This window comes from Rhinatrema bivittatum, chromosome 2, assembly GCF_901001135.1.
Source record: "Rhinatrema bivittatum chromosome 2, aRhiBiv1.1, whole genome shotgun sequence".
Lineage (NCBI taxonomy): Eukaryota > Metazoa > Chordata > Amphibia > Gymnophiona > Rhinatrematidae > Rhinatrema > Rhinatrema bivittatum.
Window position 1 is genome coordinate 487,999,046 of NC_042616.1, and position 14,922 is coordinate 488,013,967.

Genomic DNA, 14,922 nt, shown 5'->3' on the forward strand with positions numbered 1-14,922 from the left:
TGCAGACTTCCTTTCTAGAGACGTCTCCCTTGTACAGGTAGGTGCTCAACTAAGGAAGATTGAGCTGAGGGGGAGGGAATGTGATAGGGTATATGACAGAGAGCCTCAGACTGCCTTAACGGACCAGCTCCAGCTATCTGGCCCGGTCCACCTTAAGACAGACAGACAGACAGGGGATCCTCGGGTGGGGGCATTTCCCTGAGGTAAGGGATATAAAGGTGAGGCCCTGAGAGAGTTAGAGAGGCCCCAGGGAGAAGAAAGAAGCTATAATGGAGTGCTGTGCTCTCGTTGAAAACTGTTCTTGCATTGTCAGTGGGATCAGATCCCCTAAGCCACAGAATCTCCTCTCTATATTAGGCAACAAGGTCACCCAAGATTTTTCAGCCTAATAACATAGCTGACATTATTAAAAAATGCTGTTTGGTCCAATTGTTTTAACCTGCTTTTTTAGGCTTTCAGCTCAGTCAGAATCAGCCTCCACTGGAGTATAATACCTCTTTCACAACTACCTGTTGATGTTTCCTTTTGTATCTTCTCCTTCTCTCACTTATTTCATTTTCAAGCCTCAGCTGAGCCCCCTCACTGTTCCTTCCAAAACCCTACAAAGGAGATAATCCTTTGCACAACACCTATAACTCTCTTTAGTGGTTTTGTGTAAAGTGAGAATAGGGAGAACCGTGCTCCCGGAAGCGAAACCAAATAATCCACTTGATAATACTTCTGCCCAACCAGACCAGCAACAGCCATTACTTTTCGAAGTCAAGAAGCACTCTCCTAAACCAAGGAGAGTCTGGGCATGCGCAAAAAGTATCACAACGCTGCAGAGGTCCCCCGGAACTAAAACGAGGACGTTGCGGAAGCTGCTACTCTCCTATGTTCCACTTTTCCTAGCCTGCGCGACCCCCAATGCGCAGGCGCCGTAAACGACCGAAGACACTTGGAGGTTGAAAATGGCCGCCGTGGACTCGGAGCTGCGGGATCCCGAGTAAGAGACAGCTTTTAATTTTACTCGTGTGCCGCGCTTGTTTGTCGATGTGTTTAGATAGGACGCGCGGTCTGCCGGGTGGAGTAACGGTCGTTGTGCTTTCTGCCCCTTCCCCCCCACCGGATCATAAACCTCTTTTGTTTGTTTTAACTTTTCGAGCGGGTGAAAAACATTGTCAGAGCGCTGGCTCCGCTCCAGCCATCTCGGCCTTGCCCTGTGCAGTCACGTTCTCCCTCCGTGCGCGCGCCCAGAGCGGAGTCAACGGTGGCAGGGGGGGGGAGGAGGATGGGCGCGCTGGATCCCCGCGGCCCTCGCGCCTTCCCAGGTTTAGGGGCGTGGGACGGTCCTAGGCCTTGCTGCTTTATCGTAGATCCTGCCGCCACCGCAGCCTTTCGCATTGTGGTTTCCTTCTGCTGTTACCCCCCCCCCCCAATCGCTCTCAGGTGACGGAAGTAGAGGTGTAAAACACAGTTTGGCGGGCAGTAACTGCTGCGATGGCTGCCCCCAGCCTTCCCTTTGAAAGAAAATCCCTTTGCTCTTCTGTTTAATTTTTTCTTGGGGTCACCCGGTCACTAGAACCAAATCGGGGCAAAAAGTCTCGGTACTTGGACGTGGGTATTTGAATACCTAGCATGACTGGTTTAGCATTTGTTTTCTCTTGTGTATCTGGTAGAATGCTTATTTCCATTTAATTATATCTTTACTCCTATTTTCCAGACATGAAAGGAAAACACATTTTTCGCTGGGGTGTCTGTACTTTTGATTTATGTTAATTCTTTCTACCATTAAACCGTTCACACTGCTGGAATAGCTGAATGTTGTTTAGTTAACTTACAACGTGTGTAGGCATTTTGTTTATATGAAAGTATTCCACGGGGAAAAGAAATTATTTGTTGTAGTATCTGTTATGTGGTAAATAAAATGTTTTGATTTGGTTACCCATTGTATTAAGAAAAAAATTCTTACAACTCCATAGAATTCATGGGTCAGTGTAACTACTGCGTGGATTCAACTATATTAAATCATGTCTTTAGTAGAGAAGCAGGGTAAGAGTTCTCCTCCTTGGCATATAATTGCAGTGTTTCCCAACCGACATGCCTTCAGAACTGATCAGGTGTGCTATGGAAAAATCACCCCTGGCTCTTAAACATGTAGGAATGCCTTTCTTAGAGCATGTGTTGTAACACATGCCTCTTAGTTACAGCAGGAGTTCTGGAGTGTGGTAATCAATGAGCAGCATGCAGGGCATGAATAGCTGGGTCCAGCTTTGTGCAGCACACACATACAGGCAGATGCAATCTCAGCACTGGGGAAAACTGGTGCTCTTGATTGAGCGTCCGCTTTCCTAACATGTGCTGATCGACCTCTTCAGGTCACCTGAATTAATATTTAAATCTGCTGCCAAGGTAAAAAGGAAGTGTTAGGAACATAAGAACATGCCATACTGGGTCAGACCAAGGGTCCATCAAGCCCAGCATCCTGTTTCCAACAGTGGCCAATGCAGGCCATAAGAACCTGGCAAGTACCCAAAAACTAAGTCTATTCCATGTAACCATTTCTAATGGCAGTGGCTATTCTCTAAGTGAACTTAATAGCAGGTAATGGACTTCTCCTCCAAGAACTTATCCAATCCTTTTTTAAACACAGCTATACTAACTGCACGAACCACATTCTCTGGCAACAAATTCCAGAGTTTAATTGTGCGTTGAGTAAAAAAGAACTTTCTCCGATTAGTTTTAAATGTGCCCCATGCTAACTTCATGGAGTGTCCCCTAGTCCTTCTACTATCCGAAAGAGTAAATAACCGATTCACATCTACCCGTTCTAGACCTCTCATGATTTTAAACACCTCTATCATATCCCCCCCTCAGTTGTCTCTTCTCCAAGCTGAAAAGTCCTAACCTCTTTAGTCTTTCCTCATAGGGAAGTTGTTCCATTCCCCTTATCATTTTGGTAGCCCTTCTCTGTACCTTCTCCATCGCAATTATATCTTTTTTGAGATGCGGCGACCAGAATTGTACACAGTATTCAAGGTGCGGTCTCACCATGGAGCGATACAGAGGCATTATGACATTTTCCGTTTTATTCATCATTCCTTTTCTAATAATTCCCAACATTCTGTTTGCTTTTTTGACTGCCGCAGCACACTGAACCGACGATTTCAATGTGTTATCCACTATGACACCTAGATCTCTTTCTTGGGTTGTAGCACCTAATATGGAACCCAACATCGTGTAATTATAGCATGGGTTATTTTTCCCTATATGCATCACCTTGCACTTATCCACATTAAATTTCATCTGCCATTTGGATGCCCAATTTTCCAGTCTCACAAGGTCTTCCTGCAATTTATCACAATCTGCTTGTGATTTAACTACTCTGCACAGTTTTGTGTCATCTGCAAATTTGATTATCTCACTCGTCGTATTTCTTTCCAGATCATTTATAAATATATTGAACAGTAAGGGTCCCAATACAGATCCCTGAGGCACTCCACTGTCCACTCCCTTCCACTGAGAAAATTGCCCATTTAATCCTACTCTCTGTTTCCTGTCTTTTAGCCAGTTTGCAATCCACGAAAGGACATCGCCACCTATCCCATGACTTTTTACTTTTCCTAGAAGCCTCTCATGAGGAACTTTGTCAAACGCCTTCTGAAAATCCAAGTATACTATATCTACCGGTTCACCTTTATCCACATGTTTATTAACTCCTTCAAAAAAGTGAAGCAGATTTGTGAGGCAAGACTTGCCCTGGGTAAAGCCATGCTGACTTTGTTCCATTAAACCATGTCTTTCTATATGTTCTGTGATTTTGATGTTTAGAACACTTTCCACTATTTTTCCTGGCACTGAAGTCAGGCTAACAGGTCTGTAGTTTCCCGGATCACCCCTGGAGCCCTTTTTAAATATTGGGGTTACATTTGCTATCCTCCAGTCTTCAGGTACAATGGATGATTTTAATGATAAGTTACAAATTTTTACTAATAGGTCTGAAATTTCATTTTTTAGTTCCTTCAGAACTCTGGGGTGTATACCATCCGGTCCAGGTGATTTACTACTCTTCAGTTTGTCAATCAGGCCTACCACATCTTCTAGGTTCACCGTGATTTGATTCAGTCCATCTGAATCATTACCCATGAAAACCTTCTCCATTACGGGTACCTCCCCAACATCCTCTTCAGTAAACACCGAAGCAAAGAAATCATTTAATCTTTCCGCGATGGTCTTATCTTCTCTAAGTGCCCCTTTAACCCCTCGATCATCTAACGGTCCAACTGACTCCCTCACAGGCTTTCTGCTTCGGATATATTTTAAAAAGTTTTTACTGTGAGTTTTTGCCTCTACAGCCAACTTCTTTTCAAATTCTCTCTTAGCATGTCTTATCAATGTCTTACATTTAACTTGTCAATGTTTATGCTTTATCCTATTTTCTTCTGTTGGATCCTTCTTCCAATTTTTGAATGAAGATCTTTTGGCTAAAATAGCTTCTTTCACCTCCCCTTTTAACCATGCCGGTAATCGTTTTGCCTTCTTTCCACCTTTCTTAATGTGTGGAATACATCTGGACTGTGCTTCTAGAATGGTATTTTTTAACAATGACCACGCCTCTTGGACATTTTTTACTTTTGTAGCTGCTCCTTTCAGTTTTTTTCTAACAATTTTTCTCATTTTATCAAAGTTTCCCTTTTGAAAGTTTAGCACGAGAGCCTTGGATTTGCACACTGTTCCAGAAAGCCTTGGATTTGCACACTGTTCCAGAAAGTGTGTGCCCTAGCAATTCCTCGGAAGCAGGCACCCAGAAGAGGTGGCTGTCAGTGGGTTAGGAAAAGGGATGCTCAGTTTCACTAGCGTCCCATTTCCTAACATGCACACAGTTACAGGTTAGGAAAACAGATGTTTAATTGAGCGTCCCTTTTCCTAACCTGGCTGCTGGCATGTTTTTAAAAAAAAATTTTTTTTTTTAAAGTTCTCCACCTTTTGTTCCTCTGACTTAATATCCCCACGATATTAAGTTGGAGGAAGTACAGAAAAGCAGTATTTTTGCTTTTCTGTATACTTTTTGGGCTGCTTAGAAATTAATGCTTGCTCCTGGCAGGCACTTTTTTTTTTTTGCATCAGGGAGAATAATAGCCTTAACATGCATTTACATATGATGAGTGCTGTTAGCTTCATGGGGGTTTGGACGTGCTTTCTGGACATGCTAATCGCCTTACAGCATAGGGGGTTGTGGATACGTATCCAAAATGTGCCTCCAACCACGGGTTAACTAGTGCGCTCGGCTGACGGTATTACATTGGCCTGATTTTGCCTACAGCACCTCTGCCTCTTCCCCTTCCTGTGCTGGTTCCTTTCAGTTCTTCCAGCCTCTTGTCTTATCTTCAGGTTGAGGGGCTGATGTAATAAGATGCACTTAAGAGGGCATATTTTAACATGCAGTTGTGCACCTGTTTGTGTGCAAACATTACGTCTGATGCAGCAAGAAGTTTTGCACACAGGCTGCTGCAGTAACCTGTGCGTTATGAGCTTGTGTGCTGAAATTTACTGCACAGTTTTCTCACACAGGTTAATTTTTTTTTTAAACTTCCAATGCAGTAAGCTTAAACTAAACGGAGAAAGTTCTTTTTCACTCAACGCACAATTAAACTCTGGAATTTCTTGCCAGAGGATGTGGTTAGTGCAGTTAGTGTAGCTGTATTTAAAAAAGGATTGGATAAGTTCTTGGAGGAGAAGTCAATTACCTGCTATTAATTAAGTTGACTTAGAAAATAGCCACTGCTATTACTAGCAACAGTAACATGGAATAGACTTAGTTTTTGGGTTCTTGCCAGGTTCTTATGGCCTGGATTGCCACTGTTGGAAACAGGATGCTGGGCTTGATGGACCCTTGGTCTGACCCAGTATGGCATGTTCTTATATTCTTAAGCTTATACATCTGGAGTTAAAATGTGTATACATAGTTAAAATGTGCAGGCTGAACTCACATTTTAACTTGGGAGGGACTGAATGGGAGAGAGCATATAGGACCATATCTTTGGTGTGCTCCTAATTTAGATGCATATTTTTTGTTAGGAGTGTTTCTTTGGTTGTTCTCCTAATTGGGGGGCCAATGCAATACAGTGCACTCAGCTGAGCACAGTTTAACTTGTAGTTGGACACTGGTTGTGTTGGCTCGTCCACAGCCCCTTATGCTATATTGGGATTAGCGCTTCCACAATGCACGTCCAACGTGCTGTGAAACTAATAGCACTTGTCACTTGCAAATGCACATTGATGCGGCTATTAGTCACTCCAAATGTAAAAAAAAGGTGCATTCAATATGCACATTTTTGCTCTCAGAAATTCTGTCCAAAGCAAGCATTAATTTCTGTGTGCCCCAAAAAGTTGTACAGAAAATACTGCTTTTCTGTACATCTGATGACTTAATATCATGGTGATATTAAGCTGGAGGAACAAGAGATTTAAAAAAAAAATAAATCTTTTTAAAGTGTTGGCGGTTAGGTTCAGGAAACGGATGCTCAGCTAACCAACGTCTGTTTTCCGAACCTGTGGCTGTGCACTGATTAGGAAAATGGACACCAATAAATTCAGTGTCCGTTTTCTTAACCGGTGGACAGCTGACCTCTCCCTGGTGCCTGCTGTCAAGGAGGCCCTTGGGTTGCACAATTGACCCTACCCTCTCCTTGACAACTTGACCCCTAATTTAAATATTGCATGGCGTCCCTAGAAGAAGTGCCTGGGGGCATGTAAGGAAAGCAGGTGCTGAACACTCGGCTCCCGCTTTCAATGCATTTTTTTTGCCTCTGCCCCTAGGAGAATATATCTTGTTGTGCTCCTAGACAGCTATCTGTCCATGGTTAGATGTAAAAAATAAATGCACTGTCTAGCCTCTGTCGCTTGTCTTCCCAAGTATGGTGGGGACCCTGACAGTGGATCCAGTATTAGAAACTTTACTCCACCTCTGACCAGGAGTAAAGTTTCTAGTGTTAAGAAAATCTGCGCTCAGCCAGCGCGCCTCTCTGCATTGAGAGGAAATTCTTAATGCCCTTATTTGCATAGAATTTCTATGTGAGGGTGCTGAGCTGAGCGCATGTTTTTAAATGCACATTTTGTGCAGGTAAAACTCCTTCCTTCATCCGGAGTAATGTGCGTTTAGTTTGGGGAAAACTGCGTTCAGCTAAACAACTATTGCATTAGCCTCAATGTGTGTACAGGTCTTTTCTTGCAAATCCCATGTTAGTGATGGCATTAATTTTTACATTCCTATGCAGTGAGGTGTGCAGGAAACTTAACTTCTAGTTCGAAGTGGAGTAAATTTACTAGTTCTAATGTTAGTATATGTGCAGAGGTTGGAGTAACAGTGCAGGAATTTTATACGCCGAAAACGTGCTTTGTTCATACAAACCATTTTATGTGCACATATATTTCCTGCAAGTTGATTTATGCACACCAAAAAATGTTTTCTGAACAGAGGGCATTTTTTTTTATGTACGCAGGTTGTTTTGTGTGCAGAAAACATGAATTGTTCGCATAAACTGTTTTCAGTGCATACATTTTTTTGCGTACTAAATATTTTCTTTACACACATTTTCAGGTTTTTCCACTTTTTTTTTTAATTCTCTGTGCATTAGTAAATTTCCAGCTAACTGCAAGGATCCCTAAACTATGGCCCATGGAACTCATTTTTCCAGTCCACCATCCTTGTCTTTAAGCTGCAGGATCCGACCCAGGAGAAAATAGTTTTATTTGTTTTGAGGAGTCTGTGACAAATACTGGTGAGGTTTCCCAGACCCTGCAATCTGAAGCAAAAGAGTTGCATGGTGATGGAAATGCAGAAAAACTAGTGGAGTTTCCCAGGCTAAGCCAGCAGAACAACTGGCTGACCCATGCTGCTGAACTGATCCATTGGTAGGAAGGCCAGGCCCCATTAGCTGAAGATTGTTTGGTATGAGTGGGGAAGGGAAGGAGGGCCAAGGGAGATGGGGTGAGAGGAAGACGTGTTCTGCAAATATGCGTGCACGCACTTTACTCTGCTTGGCCAGGTTCCAGGGGCGTGGCAGATAAGAGCATCAGTAATAATTCTAGATTTCTTAGAAGTTGATAAGTCTAGAAATATATTATTGACACTAACTTTCTACACACCCACCCCCCCCCCCCCCCCCCCTTTTCCTGGGAACCTTGCCTTCTGCCTCTCTCCTTTCTTAGCATTACAGATCATTAAAAGGAAAGCATATGTCTCCCCCCCCCCCATAAACTCATACTTCAAGGGGGAGACCCCCCCCCCCTTGTTCCTCTAGATGACTTGGAATGTCCTATGTCATCCTTATCTTAGAAAGTTTGGGAAACTGTGGCTTACTGTCAGGCCGATACAGTACAGTGTGTTCCGACGGAGCGCACTGTTAGCCTCCTCTTGGACGCGCGTTTTCCCTTACCCCTTATTCAGTAAGGGGAGGAAAACGCGCGTCCAACCCGCGGCACCTAATAGCGCCCTCAACATGCAAATGCATGTTGACGGCGCTATTAGGTATGCGCGCGGGATACAGAAAGTAAAATGTGCAGCCAGGCTGCACATTTTACTTTCAGAAATTAGTGCTGACACAAAGGTCGGCGCTAATTTCTTTCGGCAACGGGAAAGTGCACAGAAAAGCAGTAAAAACTGCTTTTCTGTGCACCCTCCAACTTAATATCATAGCGATATTAAGTCGGAGGTCCCGAAGAGTAAAAAAAAAGATTAAAAAAAAAAATTGAATTCGGCCCGCGGCTGTCAGGCCGAAAACCGGACGCTCAATTTTGCCGGTTTCCGAGGCTGTCAGCGGGCTTGAGAACTGATGCTGGCAAAATTGAGCGTCTGCTGTCAAACCCGCTGACAGCCGCCACTCCTTTTGCCTGTTTTTACTGCAGGGCCTAATTTAAATACAGAATCACGCGCACCGGCGAGTGGCCATTCGCCCGCTCTCCCGCGGTCTTTACTGTATCGGCCTGTGTGTCAGGAGATAAAAAAAAATATATGTTTACATGTGTTAAGCAACTGTGCATTGAATTTCAGTGCACATTTTTAACCCTCAACTTATTACAGTGGTCCCTGAGTGAGAGGCGGAGAGTATTTATTTATCAAATTTTATATACCGTCGTTCTGTTTTGCCATCACAACGGTTTACAAAGTTTCGATTCATGCGAGCGTTCACTGAGTGCAGTGGGGAGATCTGGCAGCCACCTGTGGCAGTCAAAATAACTAACCAAGCCACATGCCTGGAAAACATGGACTTATCCCTTCACGTGTGCTTCTAATGAGGGTTACGTGTATGTCTCTGCCCTCCCTCTTTCTTTGTTTTCTGACTGATGATGCTTTTAGTGCTATTTTGCTATTCCGTTGGTCATGTTTGCACTGTTTGTTCTGCAGAGGTTGATGTGCCACACATTTTTGTTAATGTAGGTGTGCCTTGGGCTTGAAAAGGTTGGGAAACGCTGACATTGTTTAGTTCCTAACCTAGCTGACATAAAATAAAGCTGCATCTGCATTAAGAAACTGTGCTTAATAAATATTTGCACTATAATTAGGGACCTTTTTTTTTTCCCCCCAGGAATTTATCTGGGTTTATTATGACAAGAACAAAAACAGAAGAAAATCATATTTCTGGGTAAATATTGGAGTTTATTTTGGTGGACAGAAGCCAGGACCATAAAACAGACTTAAGCAGATTCTCCCACCCACCTGCTAGCACTGGTATCCCCCTTTCTATCCCCATTGCCTGCCTAGCATGTCCTCTTTCCTTGCCCCCACCAAAATTGTTTTTCTCTCTCCTTCCCCCAACAAGAATTCCCCTCCCTCTCCCCCCTCAACACTGCAATAGCATTCATTCTTACCGGTGACAGCTCCAGGGTCCTCATACAAGGATAAGCAATGCTGTGCTGGGTCAAACCATGGCCCATTGACACCAGCATCCTGTCTCCAATAGTGGCCAGTCCAGGTCACAAGTACCTGGCAAATCAAAAGGTAGATTTATTTCTTGTTACTTGCTGCTAGGGATAGCAATAGCTGTCCGTGGGCGTGCTCTTCCCTCTCCTCTGGCAGCAAGCTCACCGTAGCTCCTGTGCTCTGCAGCACAGCACTTCTACCTTTGGGCAGGGCAAAGGCTCCTGCCACAAAATGTTCCCTGTGGGAGTGCCAGCTTCAAATGCCACATTGACAGCACTGGACAGTATGCACTTTAGCTGTTTGAAGGGAGAGGCAGGACTTGAAGTGATATATTGGCAGCACTGTAGGATAAGTGGCAAAATTTGAGAATTTATGGATGAAAATCATTTTAAACTGAAAACAAATGACCTCATCAATGCATTGCACTGCTTAGTGAACAAACATGTTTAGGCTGTAAAGTCATGTGTCGAGGAGAAAATAAAGTGCTTAGTACAAAGTGTTATAAAAATTTATGATGCATGTAATCAACAAATAGAAACCAAAAGATCTGAGGTTTGTACAGTTGGTGCTTCTGGAAGAGTTTGTCAGAGTTCAGTATATTTCAAAATTTGTAATGAGTTTGTGAAGTTTTTGCCTAATGGTGTTAATATTGAGCTTGTTTTATGAATCTGTAAGAATAAAACTATAAAATGGTGCAAACATACATAAGGTTTGTATGGATTATCATGCTTCTGTGTTATCAAATCCTACAAAACAAAAAGCAGTGTGCTATCACTGCTTTTTCCCACCTGTGGGGGTGGGAAAACTCTGCCCAACCAAAATGTAGTTGCTGGAACCTTCTGCTGTATCAACCCCTACTGAGTAGAGCTCCCTGCCACTGGCCTTCATGGAGCAAGAGACTAGTGACAGCAAAAGGCTGCAGTATGAGAACCTTGGTAAGGAAAGGGGAAAGCTGGGGGGGAGTGGAATATAAAGAAAAACAAAATGCAGCCTCCCCCTCCCCTACAGAAGAAAGAGCAAAGGAATAAAAATAAAGCAAAATGTCTTTCATTCCTGAGGTTCAAGTTACCTTTTGATATTGTGAGTGAAATTTCTGCATTAGTCGTTCAAAAGAAAAATGTATTCATCACAGTCAGTAATGTAACTCAGACTTTTCAAGAGAAAGGGACCCATAGGACATTTCAAATCACCAAGAGAGCTGGGAGTGTGAAGTGAGAAATTATATTTTCTGAACGCGGGGAGAAAGAGAGACCTCCTTGAAGTTTGTTGAAAAGGAAGGCGGAGGTGAGGGTGCGGAAGCATGTCTGGCCCTTTTGGTGATTTGAAATACTAGGGAAGGAAAGAAGCAGGGTTCCCAGGGATGTGGCAGATTGTAAACATTTAGAAATATTATTGATACTAAGTTGGCAACCCTGCCACTCCCCCAGCAAACTTTTCCCCTACCTTTCCCCTTTCGTAATATCTGCCCACCTAGAGAAGTAGGGGAGAATGAATGCATGATGTTATGGGGGGTGTGCACTATTTCTTACTTTAACCCCCTCACCCATGCACTCTTGCTTTCTATTTTCTTCCTCTTTCTTATCCCCCCCCTCCTCCTCCTCACACTCCCCTCTCTTGTAACATACTGTATTTGTGGTCTGAGCAAAACAACCCCCTTTGGAGATCCTAATCTAGGGAGAGAGACTCGCTTGGTGCCTGGTTTATAATGAGGACTTCTGCACTCTGTGCTTTCAAAGTGTGCACCCTTATAGGACAATGTCCATGCTTTTTCTCCCACAACTCTGAAGAGATGGTGGTATGGTTGGGAGTTCCAGGAACCAGCAGCTTTGCCTGGCAGAGCTCAGGGCTCAATCTCGCCAGTGCCTTTCTCCTGATGGCTTGCACTGACCTTCCCAGCAGCCAGGAACTCTTTATGGTTGTGCTGCAGCCTCTCTCCTTGTTTCGGCCCAAGTAGTTCCACCTGCACAAGGAATGCTAATGCCTGAAATGCATAATACAGCCAGTCAGTAATGGCCTTGTACCAGCATGCTCCTTTGACTTGCTCTTACTTGCACTTCTGACTTCATGTATCGAGTGGTAGTAGTGACTGAATGTGCTCCCATTGCTGCAGCTGGGGGTCAGATCAAATCCTGTCATCTTTGCTGGGGGCTGGATCAAGCTTCTGCTGTTGCTCCCAGGGGGTCAGATGAAATTCAAACAAGGGTTGCATCTGCCCTCGAGCCATAGTTTTGGGTCCCCCTAGTGTAAACATTACAAAACCAAAATTGATATAACTGCAGAGATACAAGGATGTTGCTGTTTTTAATATGTATTACATGAGAAAATTTGGCATGTTAACAAATTTGTCTGTCTGAAGCCTACTGATTAAATTAAAAAAAAAAAGACATGGAAGAAAAATGTAGTAAAGGATTGCATATTTACTCAGTTGCAAGCCCAATGGTTAGATTCAGGATAGAACCATTGTTAGGGTTACAGACATACATGTGCATTTATTTCAATTTCATTGCTTTATTAAAAAATGCTCATAGCAACTTATGCATATAACAAAATATAATAGAAAGTACTAGCTAACACTTAAGGTACATATAATATGGAATGCAATACTTAATCACAAACAAAATATTAACAAACTACATACAGGAAATTTCTCATCAGCCTAAAACCATAGGTCTGATAAAGACCAAGCAAAGCTAAAATAATCATTCTTTAAAATAAAATCTGGCATATTTGACCCAATCCTGCCTGACCAAATCTGACAATACACGAATTGTAATATAACATGCATTCATCTGCTACAATCCCAGTGTAACTTTGCCTAGTCCACATTCTAAAGGTAGTGAAATCTTAATAAAAGCTGATATAAAAAGAGCACATTTTATATGTGTAACAAATTAATATAAGGATACCTAGTTCTCTCCTTAATGTGCTATGTGACAATGATATCAATCCACCACCATATAAATACAGTACTGAAAAAAAAGTTTGTAATGTTATAAAATAAAACTAGGTATATGCATTTATTTGCTTTGGGTATTATTTTAGTGTGCAACAAATCTAATTAATGTGCACTAAATGGAATGAAAGGGGAAAAAACCCAAAAGGAAACTAAAATATTTTGGCTGCTTACCTGTAAATAAAACATGATTAACATTTCTCAGTGTGACTCCCTGCACTAATATAATGTATTATACTAATTAAAGTGCATGTTGGGAAATGGAGTTTTGACAACATGAATTGGGATCCTTGATTTATGTATTAGTCACTGTGCCATTAGGGATGATATTAAAAATTTATACCATATTTGATTAGCCCCCTATGAACTCCTGTTTTATTATTTGAGGTTATTTTTAATTCTTAATCATTAACCCAAATAAGTAAATCAACATTCAGCTCTCCTTAATTCATCATCTTTGACTTTTCATCCATCTAGGACTGGTACTTGAATTCTGCATGCTAGGAGAGGTTTCTGTTTTATATGTCAAAGTAATGTTTTCTATTTTTCCGGTACCAATGAAAATGGTCATATTCATTAAAACTGACTTTTATTTTAAACCTGTTTTAATATTCCAAAATTTGTGATGATCAGTTATTTCATTTATAGTGGTTATATTATAAAAACAATAGTTTAAACTGATTTAAATATTATATATTGCAGAAATACTTAGCATTAAAAATTCTTATTGTCTTTGTGTAAATCAAATATATTCTGATATATTGGTAAATATTGCATCTCTGATTACATAGTGTTTGTGTGTCGGTCATCACTCTGTTACACTCGGTCATCACTCTGTCACACTGAAATTGAGCATTTGGTTGGGGTATTTGGGAAGCAGTTGAAGCATTAGGGGGCTGATGCAATAAGACGCACGTTGAAAATGGGTGCTCAATATGAGCACCCATTTTCCTAATGCGCATGCAGCCACATTGGGCGTCTTATGCAATATTTTAAATGAGAAGCTGCGCAAAAAAAGATGCACGTCCATTTTTAGCCCACTTCTTCTGGCTGATTTTGCTGAGGTTGCTGAAGGCACCCATTGTTAAGCACCCCTTGCTATGCGCATCTAAATTGGGTTTCCAGAAGGTTTTTGTTGTTTTTTGTTTTTTAAATCAAGCCAATACACTTATTTTTCAACACTGCAAGCAGTAAATTTAAGTGTCACAATGATACTAAGTAGGAGAAACCACAGAGGACCGTATTTTTTAATTTCTCTTGAGTCCTTGACGTGTGGATTGACTTTATGCTACCTCCAGGGCTGGAGTTAAATTTGTTGCATTAAAAAGTGTGTGCTGGGCGCCCAGCAATTTTTCTGTATTGGGGTAATAGCTAATAGCGCTAAACCATATATATAAATTTTTAAGAGAACGTCTACAAATTATCATGAGGACTGCTCCTTGTCTCCCTCGCACACTCCAATGTATATTATAACCGTTCGTCCCCCTTCTTATTTCCTCCTCCAAGTTACACATCCTTGTTATAATTGTCTTTACTGTTTGGTTGGTTATAGTTTCTACTTGTTCGATGTAAACCGAGCTGATTTGATTTGTATCAAGAAATTCGGTATATAAAAGCCTTTAATAAATAAATAAAAAAATAAAATCTACATGGAATTTACATATGATGGACACCATCGTCTATGCATTTGTTTGGACTCATGTTTTGAACGTGCTTATCGCCGTATTACATTGGATGCTAGTCTAGCATGCCTCAGGCATGCGTCTAACCACATGTAAACGTGCGTTAGGCCTGTTGCACTTTATTGCATTGGCCCCCTATGCGTCCTTTGGGTGTCCTCACCATGTTGCAGCAATAAACATGGGAGAGGATATGCCAGGAGATATTTAAGTTTGAAGATTTTCCTTACCATGTTTGTTGTGGATCCAGCCAACTCGAGTGTGCATTAAATATCAAGAGCGCACCATATAGGTGTGTCAGAGAAACACAGGGAGTGTGGGGGAAGTGACTAGCCTGGAGAATGTGCAGCTAGTGAGTGTGTGCAAAAAAAGCCTTTTTTGTCTATCAT

The 14,922-nt window shown here is 42.0% G+C and overlaps 1 protein-coding gene across 7 annotated transcripts in view; it reads left to right on the plus strand.

Moving 5' to 3' along the window:
• The first annotated feature begins 862 nt into the window (after positions 1 to 862).
• PRPF4B (pre-mRNA processing factor 4B) overlaps positions 863 to 14,922 on the plus strand; it is a 191,630-nt gene continuing 177,570 nt past the window's right edge. For 4 of the 7 annotated variants that reach the window (XM_029590565.1, XM_029590562.1, XM_029590564.1 and 1 more), the window contains exon 1: positions 943 to 985. Coding sequence is in view for 2 of the 7 variants with exons in the window: in XM_029590567.1 (XP_029446427.1) it covers positions 951 to 985; positions 9,567 to 9,623 (92 nt within the window). In the remaining 5 variants the exon portion in view is untranslated. Of the gene's footprint in view, positions 986 to 9,566; positions 9,624 to 14,922 lie in introns of all 7 variants that reach the window. The other 3 variants (XM_029590567.1, XM_029590568.1, XM_029590563.1) reach the window with 3 other exon arrangements.